The sequence below is a fragment of the Drosophila subpulchrella genome, unplaced genomic scaffold (genome assembly GCF_014743375.2).
Source record: "Drosophila subpulchrella strain 33 F10 #4 breed RU33 unplaced genomic scaffold, RU_Dsub_v1.1 Primary Assembly Seq67, whole genome shotgun sequence".
Classification (NCBI taxonomy): domain Eukaryota; kingdom Metazoa; phylum Arthropoda; class Insecta; order Diptera; family Drosophilidae; genus Drosophila; species Drosophila subpulchrella.
This window is the reverse complement of record NW_023665703.1, coordinates 10556-27050: the sequence shown is the minus strand read 5'-3', so window position 1 is coordinate 27050 and position 16495 is coordinate 10556. Positions and strand designations below refer to the sequence as shown.

The window sequence follows — 16495 nt, the reverse complement described above, 5'->3', positions numbered from 1 at the left end:
ATCGGTGACATCGCGGAGATGTTGCCCATGTTCAGCGCTTCCTTTGGTACGACCAAGATGACGAACTACACCATCCAAGCGTCTACACGATGGAAACGCTTACATTCGGCATAAACTGCGCACCATGTATCGCAAACTTCATACGGGACAGAAACGCTGACAGGTTCCAACAGCAATATCCCGCCGCCGCACAAGCCGCGAAAAATTACCACTACGTCGACGACTTTATCTACAGCGGCAACGACAATAAGGAGGTGATAGAAATCGCCACACAAGTTCGCCATATTCACGCCGCAGGAGGGTTCTATATTCGCAACTGGGCATCGAACTCGAAGACTGTGCTTGGCGAACTAGGCGGAGAATCATCGTCAACCGAGGTCGAAATCACCACCGCCGAGAAAGTCCTCGGCCTATACTGGATCCCGGAAACGGACGACCTAACGTTTATCTTCAAATTCTCCCGTCTGAAACGCGACATATGGACTGAAAACGATGCACCCTCGAAGCGGGAACTCCTCCAAGTACTTATGTCAATGTACGACCCCCTCGACCTCATCGCCTGCTACACTATAGAGCTGAAAATATTATTACAAGAAGTGTGGCGGACCCCCACCGACTGGGACGACTGCATACCAGAAAGCCTGCTCCCAAGATGGAATCGATGGAAGCAGGCATTAACCCTAATCGCCACGGTTAAGATTCCGCGATGCTTCTTCAGAACCAACGAGGACATCCATGACGTGCAGCTCCATACCTTCGTAGACGCAAGTAAACTTGCATATGCAGCAGTCTCGTATCTTCGCATCCAACAAGGCAACTCCGTTTATCTTAGCCTGCTAGCAGCCAAAACTAAAGTTGCCCCGCTAAGCCCGCTATCCATCCCCCGTATGGAATTACAGGCAGCAGTCACTGGTGCCAAGCTTAGCCAGTCAATTCAAACAAATTCTAGGCTATCAGTTAACTCCCATTACTACTGGACGGACTCCAAAACAGTCCTCAAATGGCTGCGAATGGACCCGCGCAAGTTCCAGCAGTACGTAATGCATCGCGTAGGAGAAGTGTTGGAGCTCACCAATGTCGACCAATGGCACTGGGTGCCATCAGACTTAAACCCTGCTGACATCGCCACTAAGACTTCGAGTTACACTTCCATGCCTATATGGTTTGATGGCCCGGAGTATCTTCTCCAGGAACGCTCTCGTTGGCCCACCTGTACCGACCTAGGAGCCCCAACCAACATCGAAGTGAAGCAGGTGTTTTTCGTCGCTACTACACCACTTTACCCCATCGTGAACGTAGAACACTTTTCCGACTGGCGGAGGCTATATCGAGCGGTAGCAATGTTCATATTATACATCGAAAAGCTGAAAGCAACAGCGCGGAAAACGCCTCCGATTACGAGCATTAACGCCGAGATGATACGCCGCGCTCAAACAACACTGATACGCTACGCGCAAGTATCAGAGTTCCGAAAAGAAATATGTTTACTCTCCAAAGGTAAAGCTCTAAACGCAAACTTAAAACTAATTTGTCTTAATGTGTTTCTAGACGATGACCAGTTGCTACGGATCCGAGGGAGAGCTGAAAACTTGTGCCCCCAAGAGCAAATAGTACTCCCTTACGGGCATTACGTAACACGCCTAATTGTTAACTGGTATCACCGTCAGATGCACCACACCATGCACGCATTTATTATATACCACGCATAAGAGTTTTATATAAGTCAGCCCGACGAGCATGTCAGCGCTGCAGAAACGATAATGCCTCCCCAAAACCACCGCTAATGGCCCAACTTCCCATTGCTAGAGTCGCCGCTTATCAACGCCCATTTACCTACGTTGGAATCGATTACTTTGGACCAATTCTCGTGACCGTTGGCAGGAGGAAGGAGAAACGATGGGGAGTAATCTTTACCTGTCTCACGGTCAGGGCAGTGCATCTAGAAATAGCTCACTCCCTCGACGCCTCGTCATGCATTATGTGTATCCGCAACTTCTTCAATCGACGCGAGACACCTAGAGAAATATTTACGGACAACGGCACTAATTTTAAAGCTTCCGAGAAGGTGATCTGCGAGGAGCTTCCAAGGGTTGACTTCGACGAAGTGTACAGATCGTTCGACACAATTAAGTGGAGCTTTAACCCACCAGCAGCGCCTCATATGGGGGGAGCATGGGAGCACCTTATAGGCTCCATAAAAAGGGTCCTGTCCGCCATCTGCCCAGCGATGAAGTTTACTAGCGAGAGTCTACAAAGCGCACTTTGGGAGATCGAATTTATAATAAACTCAAGGCCGCTCACATTCGTATCGCTGGACACCAACGACGACGAAGCCATCACACCCAATCATTTGCTACTGGGGTCAGTAAGCGGATATAAGCCCATCTTCGACAACAATCTCTCGGTTCGATGCATGTGGCAATCGGCTCAACTATTCGCCGACCATTTCTGGAAACGATGGGTCAGTCGTCATCTAGCTTTCTTTGCGTCCAGACGTGCTTAAAATTCTCGCTATGTTACTTCCCCGCTGTCCCGAGTGCAAAACCGATGTTACATTGGCCCAGCTTCGCGCTTCGGATGCTGTTGGCTGCTCTTCTTTGTGCCGTCGCGCCTATCATACTTCTTGCGTAGCCCTACCGGAAGATGTGCTCAAACTCTTATTAAATCCAAATATTCTGTGGCAATGTGATAGCTGTGTGGTTGCGAATGATTCGCATTCTAAAACAGATGAATTCGATGATAAATTGAAAGCCCTGGAGCGCTTATATCAGGGTCTTCAAAATAAATTCTTGGAGGCGTTCCTCCCTTAAGATGATGCATTGAATCAGAATGTGAATCCCACACCTCGTCTACCGAGGCCTACCAACGTAGCTGCAGCCCCCCAGTCATATGCGGCTGCTGCTGCTACGGCTTCCGCGGTCGTTGACCCTTCTAATCATGCTCTGGATATGGAGAGAGGAAATTTCATACAAGTTCGAAATAAGAGGAGAAGGAACAACAACAAGCCCAATAAACATGTTGTTGGAGTGGCTCCTAATGCTGAAGACCTTCATGTTTTGCCGACCAAGAAATTTTTGCATGTCGGAAAGTTTGCAACTGATACAGAGCCGAATGCTGTTTTAAAATATGTGTCCACCAAGCTTAAGGTGGATGCTAGATCTCTCACTTGTGCAAAACTTGTAAAAAAAAGATGTTGACGTTACAACTTTAAAGTTTGTAAATTTCAAGCTTGGTATCCCCGATCAGCTTTACGATACAGTCTTCAAAAACGATTTCTGGCCGAACTCAGTTAAGGTCAAAAGATTTATTCATAGAGAACGGGTCATTGTGGTAGGGGATGGAATTTTATCTAATTTGCCGGAGCCTGGACAAACTTCATCATCAAGTCAGCCATCAAAAAACCCCTAGTGTTCGACGCCACTGGCGTCGATACTTTTGCGGGACATCGTCTGCAAGCCTTTCCTCATTTGTCGGAGTCGTTTTCGCAACAACATCGTCAGCTGCTTGCCTTTCTCACTGCGCTCTCTTCATCTTCTGACTCTCCCCTAACGCACCATCGACAACATCAGCCGGAGCTTTTGTTGTCCACTTTGGGCGACATTCGCCGTCCGCCTGGCTTGAATAACGGCGCGCTCCTCGGAGTTGCGCTCACATCATTTTCCGTTGCTCTCCTGATGCTTCATCAACAACATCAGAGTTAGCTTTTGTTGTTTGCTTTGCGAGGCGTTCGCAGTCCACCTGGTTCTAATATCGGCGCGCTCCTCGGAGTTGCGCTCTCATCATCTTGCGCCTCTCTCCCGTTGCACCATCAACAACATCAGCTGGAGCTTTTGTTGTCCGCTGTGCGCGACTTTCGCCGTCCGCCTGGCTCTAATATCGGCGCGCTCCTCGGAGTTGCGCTCTCATCATCTTGCGTCTCTCTCCGGAAGTACCTAGAAAGTCGGCTGGATTCTTACTCTGCATCGCCTAATAATTATGCGCTCTCCGTCTCTACCTTTCTGACGTTCGACTTTCTACAACAACTTTTATCGACACATTTGGCTGACTGGCGAGCCTCTCAGAGTGCTCTCTCTGAAGGTGCTCTCTGGAGATGCTTTCGCCATCAACAACAACAATGGACTGAGGCTGCTGTAGTACGTTCTCGCTCATTATTACCAGGAGTGGATTCACCTGCGTGCAGTTATATTTTGAATGCTAATATTGACTGCCCACCTAATATTTGGAGCGCCGATCACCAGCCTATTCGTATCCGTACCACTACTTTACTGAAGGTTCTTACAAATAATTTTATTAATTATGATAAAATCCCAGCGAGGCCTCTTACGGATTCGGGCCATGATGCTGGACCAGTTATTGATAGCATGACCATGGATGACCGGATATGCGCTAACAATACAAATTTCAATATTTATTTTCAAAATATCGGTGGTATGCGTACGAAAGCTCAATCCCTTTTCCAGGCAACGTCTCATGGTGATCATGACGTCATCATTTTTGTTGAAACCTGGCTCAACATGGATTTCTTCGATAATGAATTCTTTGATACAAATCTTTATCATGTGTTCCGTAAGGATCGAGATTCCGTTAAAACACGATGCTCCAGAGGTGGCGGAGTTTTAATTGCTGTGCGGCGTGAGCTGCGTTGCATTGCTATTCGTCTCCAGAACGATTATTCTCTGCTCGACCAACTCTGTGTATCTCTCGCTGGTCCTAAGAAAACAATTTTCCTGACAGTATCATACATACCCCCAAGCAGAAGTTTTGTTTTATATAAAGCGCATGTGGATAACATTGCCCACCTATACCAGGAGCTGGAAGATGGCCAATATATATGTGTTTTGGGCGACTTCAACCTATCTTCGCTCGTGTGGGCTCATGATCTTGAGTCTTCAGCAATGGTTCCCAGTAATCTGCATCTTCCCCACGAAATCTTAGTCATCGATGAGCTTCTTAGTATGGGATTAGTCCAGATTAACCATGTTTTTAATAACTTAAATAAGCTTCTAGAAATAATTTTTGTACATTGTATGCCTTACTCTTTGCTGCAGCGATAATCCTCTAGCCGCGTGTGATGCTCATCACAAGCCCCTATTAATCTTAATTACTTGTTATATTTTCTCACCAAATAATTCTCGCTTGCCTCTTACCTATATTAATTCTAGCAGTTTAGATTCTATACGTAGTGCTATTTCTAATATCATATGGGCGGAAGTCCTCTCGCATGCGGATGTGAATACAACCTATGAAGTTTTTATATCTTATCTCTCTACTATTATAGGCAGATACGCTAAAACTAGAGTTCAAAGTTCTTATAGACTACCATGGTACACACAAGGATTAAAAAAATACAAAAACCTCCGAAATAAATTCTATAAGCGCTACATAGAAAGCGGTGAAGCTGCTGACTTTGATCGGTACAAACAACATAAGCGTGAGTTTGAGTTCCTCAATAAATTCTTATACAGCCAATATATTGCTGATATAGAGGGTAAACTAATTACCAATCCTAAATCATTCTGGCACTTTGTCAATTCTAAACGTACAACCTCCTACTTTCCTTCCCATATGTCATATGAAAGTCTTTCAGCTTCTTCTGATATTGGGGTCGCTAATCTATTTGCTAAGTACTTTGCATCTAACTTTGAACCGAGCTCGCAGTGGAATGACGATGATTCACTCGGTGCCATTGCCACGATGCTAAATATTGGGTGCTTAGATGTTACTGATTTGGACTGTCATATGGCGGCTGAGAGTTTTAACGACTCAGGAAAATTAGACTGCGATGGCCTTTCTCCATTTGTTTTGAAAAAGTGTATAGGTGTTCTTTGTGAGCCCCTAAAAATGATCTTCAACAAGTCTCTTTCTACTGGGGTATTTGCGCATAGATGGAAACTTGCCACAGTTTCTCCTATATTCAAGTCTGCTTACAAAAATATTGTTTCAAATTTTAGGCCAATTGCAAAGCTAAGTAATGTCTCAAAAATGTTTGAACGAATTGTAGCTAAGCAGCTAACTTTTCTTGCTGGTCGGATCATCAGTCCTAACCAACATGGTTTTATGCCTGGAAGGTCAACTACCACTAACTTAGCAACGTTTAATCTTTTTTGCATCCACTCGTTTATCAGTCATCATCAAGTTGATGTAGTCTACACCGACTTCGCCAAAGCATTTGACAAAGTCTCCCATAATGCTTTACTGGCAAAATTGCAGAAATTGGGATTTCATTCATCAATATTAAATTGGTTTAAATCTTATTTAGATGGGCGGATTTATAGAGTGGAGTGCAATGGTTTTTTCTCAAACCCGTATGTGGCTACTTCTGGCCTTCCTCAGGGAAGTGCATTGGGTCCGTTTCTATTCATCATCTTCATTAATGATTTAAGCTATTGCATAACAAATTCTGAATTCTTGTTGTTTGCGGACGATCTTAAAATATTTAGGTCTGTGAATTCAATCTCCGATAGTGAACTTCTTCAAAATGACCTAGTAAAAGTGGGAAATTGGTGTTCTCGTAATAAGTTGACTCTGAACGTGTCAAAATGTTTCTACGTTAGGTACAGTAAACGATTAATTAATGTCCTTAGCTCTTATTCCATTAGTTCCCATGTTCTTTCCTTTAGAAATGAATCACTGGACCTAGGAGTTATGTTTGATACCAAATTTACTTTCATGGATCACATAAATTACATAATTCCAAAGGCATACGCTATGTATGGTTTTGTAAAACGAAATTCCACGCAATTTAAAGATCCGTACACGAAACTAAGCCTATTTTCTTCGTTCATTAGGTCCAGATTGGAATATGCTTCGTTTGTCTGGAGTCCGACTGGTACTACACACATCAATCGTATTGAGCGTGTTCAAAAAAAATTCCTATATTTTGCCCTTCTTTCTCTAAACTTTAATGACCCGGTTCCCTCTTACTCTGCGAAATGTCGTCTTGTGCACCTTTCTTCCCTACAAGGTCGTAGAACAACTAGCGCACTAGTTTTTATTTGTGACCTGCTGTCCTCCAAAATACACTGCCCTGCATTGCTGAGTAGCATAGGCTTTTCCGTACCTGGTAGGTCTTTAAGGTTATTTGAACCTTTTTTTATTTCGTCATATAGAGCTAACTATGCTTTTAATGAGCCTCTGTGTAGAGCCTTGTTCTACTGGAACAAACTTCCATCTCACATGCGGCTGGACCCATGCTCCCCTAGGGAATTAATTAAGAAAACCCTTTACAATTACCTTTCGTCCCTTAGTATTCAGTTTAGTAATAGACAAGTAGCCAGTAAAGGTACCAACTGTTGGCGAAATAAATAAATAAATAAATAAATATGTTCCCGACTTAGCTCGCCGAGGAAAATGGTACGCCAAGCAGCCACCTCTAACGATTGGCAGCGTCGTCCTCATAGTGGACGAGAACTTACCACGAAACACGTGGCCGAAAGGAATAGTCACCGATGTGGTCTTAGTTAAGGACCAGCAAGTAAGAAGCGCTACGATCAAGACTGCCCACGGCATCTTACGACGACCCGTAACGAAGCTGGCTGTATTGAACGTCGGCAAGATTGAGGGTAACCCAGACGCAGGAGAGCCATGTTTACCGGGGGGAGAATGTCGCCGCCGAAATCTGTTACAATAGACAGATCTAATGAGCCCGCTATAATGTTCCAATCAGCAGGTGAGTGGCTGGAATTGTACCGTTCAACACAAGCTTTAAACGCACTTGTCGGGTACGCGAGCACTTACTTCGCCCGCGCTTATTCAGTACAGCACTAGCCACCGTCTGCTACGATTATTTTTAAAGCGGTTCCCTTACTTCTTTTTCTCACGGCTATATGTAACGCCATACAGCCAGCAGTTATATATTGAATAATAAATTGGATATATGTTACCCTGCGAGTTTTATTAGAACCGGGACGTGCTACGTAAAGTCGAGGACAGGGTGGCGCTGCACTATGGGGAATTTGCCCACTTTTTGTGGCATTAATTAATAACTTAAAAACGAAGCAACATTTCAAAGTTTTGTTTTTTGAATTAAGTATATAAAATCCAAAGGAAGTAAATTAAGAAATATGGGCGTGGTCCCGCCTTTAAAAGAAAAAAAAATTCTTTTTCTTTTTGTCAATCAAATAAAAATTTTTTTTTCTTAATTTTTTTTTTATAGAAGACCAAACTGAATTTAAAAAAAATGTTGGCGTTTTTTATTTTTCATTTTCTTAACGAAATTGTAATTTTTTGTTTTGTTATCACTATAATTCTTAACAAAAATACTAAAAGCCTTTATATCAACGGTTAGTAAGTGAAATGATGTTGTAAAATAATTTTAAAATAATCGTTTTTTAATAAGAAATATAATTGCACACTGTTTCTCTTAAGATAACATCGAAACTGGCATTTACCAGACAAAAATGAGAGAAATATACCATAATAGGTAGAGGTCTTTTAAGCTAAATTTTAGAGAAAGTGCGCAAAAGTGCACTTTTATACTAACCGAGCTCAATGAGAATTAAATACTCTACAAGATAAAAAAGGTTTCAGAGGTGGAAACAGCTGGAATCACTTTGTAGCTCCATTTAAAAATACAAATTAACTTAAAGATCTTGTTTTTTTTGAGGTTAGAACTAGAACACGAATATACGAGCACCACAATCAATAAATACAATATCAAGAACACAAACACAAGATATAAGTCCCTCTGATTGGATGGTATTTCAAAAACTTCAGTGCTATGTTTAGTTTTACACTTTTTGACAATTTAAACTATTAAGAATAATAGGCGTTTTACCAGCGCTGCCACCTCGTTGAAATAAAAACAGGCTTTAACAGCTGATAACTTAACAGTGGAGCGCACTGTTAAACTTTTCTGTTAGTAACATTAGATATTGATGTTATCCTGATGCATTGTGATAATAAAAACCAAATTTTAACTACTTTTAAAAAATGGGTTTTGGCCAAGAAAAGTGGTCAAATTCCCCATAGTGCGCTGGCCTCAACAAGATTATTCGGTAACCCGAGCTGATCTAATTTAAATAAAAGAAGAGAGTGATTTACAGAGTCAAAGGCTTTACTAAAATCTGTATATACATATAACGTCTGTCTGCAATTTTTTGTTAAGTCCATCTATTACAAAAGATGTCAATTCGAGCAGGTTAGTGGTGGTCGATCAAAAACAAACAAAACCATGTTGACACGGCGATATTAAAGAGGAGCACAAATGTTGCAACTGAGAGGTATTAATGCGTTCAAATGTTTTAGGAATTGCAGACAATTTGGAGATTCCTCTATAGTTCTGAACATTAACCTTCGAACCCTTTTTGTGGAGTGGAATAATAAAAGAATCTTTCCAGATAGTAGGAAAAACAGATGTTGAGATAGACAAATGAAAAAGTTTAAGAATGGTTTACAAATAGTTCGGGCACAAAACTTAAGAACACACCCAGGGAGTCCATCTGGCCCCGGAGAAAAGGTTGGCGTTATAGTTTCTAAATCACTTAAGAGAGAACTTTCGGTAATTACAGGAGAAAAAATACAATTTGCCCTGTTTAAGTGATTAGGGTAGCTAGAATTAGACCAAGAAACAGAACTATAAGTAGATTGGAAGAACTCAGCAAATAAATCACCGCAGCACTTTCAATATCCAAGCAATTATATAAATTTGTCCAGTTATATTGTGAAATCAAGTTATTGAGTTTACTAAAGTCACATTTACGAAAGCATCTACTTTTAGTTGGTGAAAGAGAAGGAGAGAGGGTATCAACGCAGGGAAGACAAATTGTAAGTTCTTATGTGGGATGATACCGGTATTCTGGCACAACTAGTGGGTCAATTCTAGATACCGTGACTTCAGACGGATCTAAAGCAAATACAAGATCTAATTGTCTGTTTATTGAATTCCGTATTAAGCTAACTTGCTGTAATGATAATTCTAACAGACCGTCAACGAAGTCATGGTCAGATAAAGGAGTAGAGACAAGTGAGTCAGTGGAAAAGGACCAAGAAATGTCAGGGAGATTGAAATCACCCAAAACAATCAAAAGATCCCTTTCGGAAAAATGAGATAAAACAGTTTTTATTGCAGACAAATGTTGCTCATAAATTGTTAAATCGGATCCAGGTGGAATATAAGAACAAGTTACATTAATAGAAAAAGATTTCAAAGAAACTTTAACACCAACGAATTCTATTTCATTGGGATTAAGAAAGTATATCCTTTCCGATGTTAAAATAGAGGTAACGGCAGCCAGCACCGCACCCCCCCTATACGTATTGAAATTTTTGGACAGTAAAGGCCAGAATGTCTTCCGAAAAGGCAGAGGAGTCAGCATAAAGCTTAGGTAGCTTCATATTAAGTCCCCTAACATTTTGATTGGCCAAAAACAAACTCCTCAGTTTTTTGGCGCAGGTACTGTCGTGGAAGGCCCATTATTAGTTATCCGTCTATTCGGAACAAATTCTTTAATGACCAATTCATCATTAAGCCAAAAACTTTTAGAATTTATTACATTAAATACTTCCGGAAGAGCAGATATTTTAAATGAAGATATCCAAGAACATATGGAAATTTAAACTCCTCCACTGTGATGTTTTGAGATGGGAATTCCTGTTGTATAAATTCCAAAACATCTGCAGATGTGGTTTCAGGTGTTAAACGAGACACAAATAATTGCTTCCTATATGGAACAACCGAGAGGCTCTTTCTTCCACAACCAGCAATCTGAACATCGTTCGTCTGATTATCGAGACTAGGAACTCCTATAGAGCTAACTTCCCCTGTAGGCACAGAAAGCTGCGTAGGGTTTAAAACGTTAGGCTGAGTAGCAGAAACAGGGACTCCTCCAGAGCTTTTGGTACCTATGGGTACTGCTGTCAGTGAAGCTTTAGGTCCCCCAGCCCCAGTGGATGCCGACATTGCTGCCGTTACCGATCGGGTAAAAATATTTGAAGCTAAGTTGGGATTTGGAACTGATGCTCTTACTTGAACAGATTTTGAAGGAGCGCTCTTTTTGCGTTTAGGTGACCCTACTGACATTTTTTTATTATCAAGGTCCGCCTTAAAATCTTTAAAATCAGCAACTACGCTCATGAGTTTATCGAACAGTTTCATAAAACGATCATTGGTCAGCGCAACATAGCCATCCAAATCACGATCTATTTCCACGCATGAGGCACAAGTCCACGAAAAACCAACACGCAGATCAATATAATCTTTTACTCTGCCAACAAGTCCAGTACATTTTGGGTGTATGACTATGTTGCAGAGACGACAGTAAATAAAAACGTCATTAGGTGACGATCCAAACTGACAATCTTTTTTGCAACAAAAAAGATCCATTTTTAAGTATTTAAATTTAAGAAAAAAAGTTATTTATAAAACCAAAGAATCAAAAGAATTATAAATACCTCACTTAATTTGACACTGGGATCAAACAACTAAAAATGTAGACTCACAAGAACTCAAAAGTATAAGAGCGCGTAGAGACTGCGAGAGCGAGAGAGCGCAACAGAGTGGCTGTCGACTGAGCGTGGTTTGCGAAACACAAACAAAATATACACGACAACAGTTTAGACGACAAGAAACGGGAGAGAGATTACAAGAAAATTATGGGAAGCAACAACAAAAGCTATTGAAACAAATGCACCACAGCGTACAGAAGTTACAATAACAAAATGCACAGGCTAAAAACAGAGTTAGGTTTTGTTACAATTTCTACAATAAAATAGACAATTAAACATAAACAGACGATTTAAAACACAAGCACGGCTGGTTATGATGGACTAAGTCACAAAGCAAGGCACAGGTATAACAGATATTAATGACAAATTGACAAAAATCACAGAGCACAAGATAAACACAACCGGTCACAAGCGACGCTAAATCGACTAGTTGGCACTTTAGCAGGATGCTCCCTCTGCTCCGTTGTTTACTCGGGATCCAGCGTATGTAATTTCGCCGCTCTTGTCCTGGTCGAATGCTCTACAAGGGGGATACTGTCCAAACTTTTGAAAAGAAATAGATTCAACAAACTGTTGCGAGATGTACAGTATGTATTGCTCGTGATGATGTGTAAAAAACTAATACGGAAGGAAATGTAATTGAACTTTTAAATATAAGTAGTAATGCTATTTTAAAACAAATTAAAAACAATTTTCCGCCAACTTTTAAGTTTTGGGGCTTGGGTGAATTTTTCCTTTAAAGTTTCAGTATGTGGTTACCGGTATGGGGAACCAAAGTAATTTTATGTCCAGTGACATTTTATTCTTTATTTCAGAACGTCAGAATTTTCTTTGTGCAGTTTCGGTCGGTACTCCGACTTTATTATTAATTTCTTTTTCAAATTTCTCACGTATTTCAGATGGCGTTGGAAGGGTTAAGGTGGTGTAAGAATCTGGAATTATAAAAAAGTAGATTGTTAGGAATGTTTTTTCTTAAAATAGCAGACTACGTTTCGGTGGGTACTAATCCTTATTTATAAAAGAGCTTGTGAGGTATATGTTAAGTAATGTATATTGAATAAATAATTTATAAACATTTTATTAAATATTATATTTATAGCAGACGCAAACGATTGGGGCAATGTTTATCCAAATATGTCTGGGGATGGTGCCCTCGGTATGGTTATGCAACATAAAGCCGATATCTGCATTGGTGCAATGTACTCGTGGTCTGAAGATTACACATATTTAGATCTCTCCGTGTATCTTGTGAGGTCTGGAATAACATGCCTTGTTCCAGCTCCATTGCGGATAGCTAGTTGGCAACTACCTTTAGAACCTTTCCAAAAACCTCTATGGGCTGCAATCCTGTTATGCCTATGTATAGAAGCTATCGGACTAATTTTAGCATATAAAAGTGAGCAGGAACTGTACGTACCACAAAAAAACCCTGATGGATGGTGGACTTGCACAAAATTCGGGATTTCTACTACTTTTAAGCTTTTTATATCGCAATCAGAAAATAGCAAAGCAAATTCACTTACAGTTCGTCTGTTGCTCTTCGTCTGCTTTCTAAATGATTTAATCATTACCAGCATATATGGTGGTGGCTTAGCCAGTATATTGACAGTACCCAGCATGGACGAGGCAGCCGACACAGTCCACCGTCTGCGATTGCACCGATTACAGTGGGCGGCCAACTCTGAGGCATGGGTCTCAGCCATACGCGGGTCGGATGAGGTAAGTGTTTTGACATAGAACACGAACAAACGACTTACATAAATTCTTATGTTCCTTTCCTTAAAAGCCATTAGTGCGAGATTTGTTATACAATTTTCACATATATAGCGATGATCGGTTGCTTCGATTAGCTCAGGAGAAGAGGGTGCACATTGGATTTACAGTAGAGCGTCTGCCGTTTGGTAACAAATTTAACTCACAGAGAAAACTGTCTCTAATTTTCATTATCACATTGTAGGTCACTTTGCTATCGGTAACTATTTGGTGCCTCAAGCGATTGACCAGTTGATAATTATGAAGGATGATCTATATTTCCAGTATACAGTTGCTTTTGTTCCCAGACTTTGGCCTCTCTTAGATCAATTCAATTCACTGATTTATAGCTGGCATTCGTCAGGACTCGACAAATACTGGGAATATCGTGTAGTAGCTAATAACTTAAACCTAAAGATACAAAAACAACTCGAAGAAACTATGTCCAAAAATAAAGGAGATATTGGTCCGAACATGCTTGGAATGTCTAACTTTGCTGGAATAATACTTGTGTGGATATTAGGATCAATTGTTGCTCTGTTGTTCTTTTCTTTAGAGCTTATATACTTTAACCTGGAAGTCATAAAATATTTTAACTTGTACACAAATAAAATTTAGAAACTCTATTCACATTAAAATTGTTTGGGGAAACGATGGGAAGATAGGAAGAAACGAATCTTTGCCGTCAACATTTTGTGAAGTTTCCAAATTTCAGTGTTTTTTGTAAGGTGTACTAAGTATACTATAAATACTAAGTATATTACTAAGTATACTATAGTATAGTATATATACCTAAGAGTATAGTTCGGATTCTGGCTTAATTAGCTTACTAATGCAACTGGCTAAACAGCTGATCTATACTGCTGGGTAGTGCGAGAACTACAACTGATAGCAACAGGGCGAATACGACAGTAGGCTGGAAGCAGCCATAACATATTCTAGGCCGAACCCTATAATAATAAACAAAGGTCTGTAACGACCCTGTTTCGGGAAGGCGGAATAGCTCACCGTATTCAGGGTTCGGAACAGAAATTTGTATATTACTTGTCGGTCCCTCGATAGATCGACGCTGCCGTGACAGCCGCGACCGCCGCTGCGGACTTATACTCTAGTTCATGTTATACGTCATACGATTCCGTTTAAGAAATGTGTCTAGCAAAAGAGGAGCTTAAGAATTACTTTTAAGCTCATTTTGTATAAGTCTCATGGGATCACTTTTCAGGGCTGAGGACATACAATAATGTTTGTGTCCACGACAAATTTATACGGGTGAGTATAGGAAGATTAGATAGTAAGATCACTTTAAGGTTTATGTTAACAAAACTCTCAAAATTTCACACTTTTCACACACAAAATTTCACACGCACAAGCAGTCATGAGTGTAGGATTGGGGAGTTTAGTATTAGTGTATCACCCTTGCAGCGTAAAAGTAACAGCGACATCAACGGTTTAGGCCCTGTACCTTATTTTGAATTTGAATTGCTCTCCTACAGTCCGTTTATTATTTTGTTATCCAATACTATTAATCGAGTACATTAAAGAATATCGAGTACATTAAAGAATATCGAGTCTTTCTTAGAAAGCATGTAGTATAAAAAAGCGACGCTACCGGGAGAGAGCAGCAAGTCGTAAAGTGAAGAAGTCGTCCAGTGCGTGGTTCCGCGAAGAAGTCGGTTTTAAAGACATACATATACATTATATCAAGGAACATTCATTCATTAAAGTTTTTAAGAAACCTTCTGTAACTATTCCCACAATAAACTAAATTTGTATCATCCCACAAATATAATGGGGGCTCGTCCGGGAATTAGTTTCAGAAAAGTGAATGTACCTGTATGCGCTAACACAATAAAACTTGATATAAAAAAAAAATAAAAATAAATTCTTGCCAAATTTTCACCTGTGTGAACAACGAGAAGTCGCACTCGTCGGAAAATTGGCGGACGATGAAGCTTTGCGTGTATTAGTGGACGCTAAATTCTCAATGCCAGATGAACACTAGAGAGAAAGAGACGACTATTACCCACAATCAAAAAGTAAAGCGACAACCACAAAAATTTCGACGAGACGAGCAAAGTTGCGCCACCAGAGAGAAGCGGCTAGTAGAGGTGCTACCAGAGGAACTTGGCTATCAGAGATGCGCTACCAGAGAAGCATTGCCAGTCGAAATTTTGCAACTTGCCACTCCTGCTAAGAGATGGACTACACCAGAAGCACTACCGAGTGAGCTTCACCAGACGAAGTCCTGCAGTCCTATACAAGAAGGGCTACCAGAGAAGACCAACCAGATGAAGTCCTGCAGTCCTATACATGAAGGGCTACCAGAGAAGCGGCTCCAATCGGGTCTAACAGAGAGACTCCACCAGAAGCGGTCCTGCCAGGAGAGATCGTACCGAACCAGAGAAGCATTGCCCGTGAAGAGCTGGGTAAAGATCTGCAAGATGACGTGATTCCAAGAGCTGTGCCGACGAGGGCGCAGAGAAACAAAAGTTCTTTCAAGACGAAGTGCCAACTTGCTGAAGTTGAAACAGCTGACGAAGACCTCAGCGCTACCCAGTGCTGCAACGAAAACTTTCCATTAATTTTAATTTCTTCACATTTCGACAAAAATTTGTTAATGTAAATTGATTTTCTAGAAAATAAGTATAACCCTGTGAACGACATCTTATTGTAACCACGGACGCAAGATCTATTTTATCGCTGACAGTACCTTAACTGAAAGAAAAGCTGACCGAGTTGGGCTTGAGTACGGATGGTAGGAAGGGCACATTGCAAGATAGACTTTTAGATCATTACGAGGTGCCAGATACTGTTCATGTTGATGAAGAAGATAATGCAAGCGAGGTTGGTTCACAGACTACTGTATTCCAAGATGCTGTCAACTCAACGAGTTCCAGGTTTACCTTAAGAGACGTTCAGGATAGCATTTCAAGTTTTTCGGGATCAGATCAGCAAGACATTAACCATTGGTTAATCGAATTTGAGGATGTTGGTGTTACAGTCGGTTGGGATAATCTACAAAAATACATCAACGCAAAACAACTTTTAAGCGGAGCAGCTAAGCTTTTTATTAGAAGTTTGACAGGAGTGCGTGGTTGGAATATCTTAAAATCTGAGCTACAAAAGGAGTTTGGAAAGCAGTTGTGTTCAGCCGATGTTCACAAAATGTTAAGGCATAGAGAGAAGAAAGCAACAGAGACATGCTTGGAGTATTTGTACAGTCTGATGGAACTGAGCAAGCCTATTAAGCTAGAGGAAGAGAGTTTGGTATCTTACTTTATTGAAGGAGTCCCTGACA

General features: G+C 40.9%; 1 protein-coding gene across 1 annotated transcript in view; it reads left to right on the top strand.

The window, feature by feature from the left end:
• LOC119562592 overlaps window positions 1-15647 on the top strand; it is an 88485-nt gene extending 72838 nt beyond the window's left edge. Inside the window, exons 2-5 of the mRNA XM_037875815.1 lie at window positions 12545-13164; window positions 13232-13346; window positions 13403-13776; window positions 15189-15647. Coding sequence (XP_037731743.1) covers window positions 12545-13164; window positions 13232-13346; window positions 13403-13776; window positions 15189-15647 — 1568 coding nt within the window. The remainder of the gene's footprint in view (window positions 1-12544; window positions 13165-13231; window positions 13347-13402; window positions 13777-15188) is intronic.
• The last annotated feature ends 848 nt before the right edge of the window (window positions 15648-16495 follow it).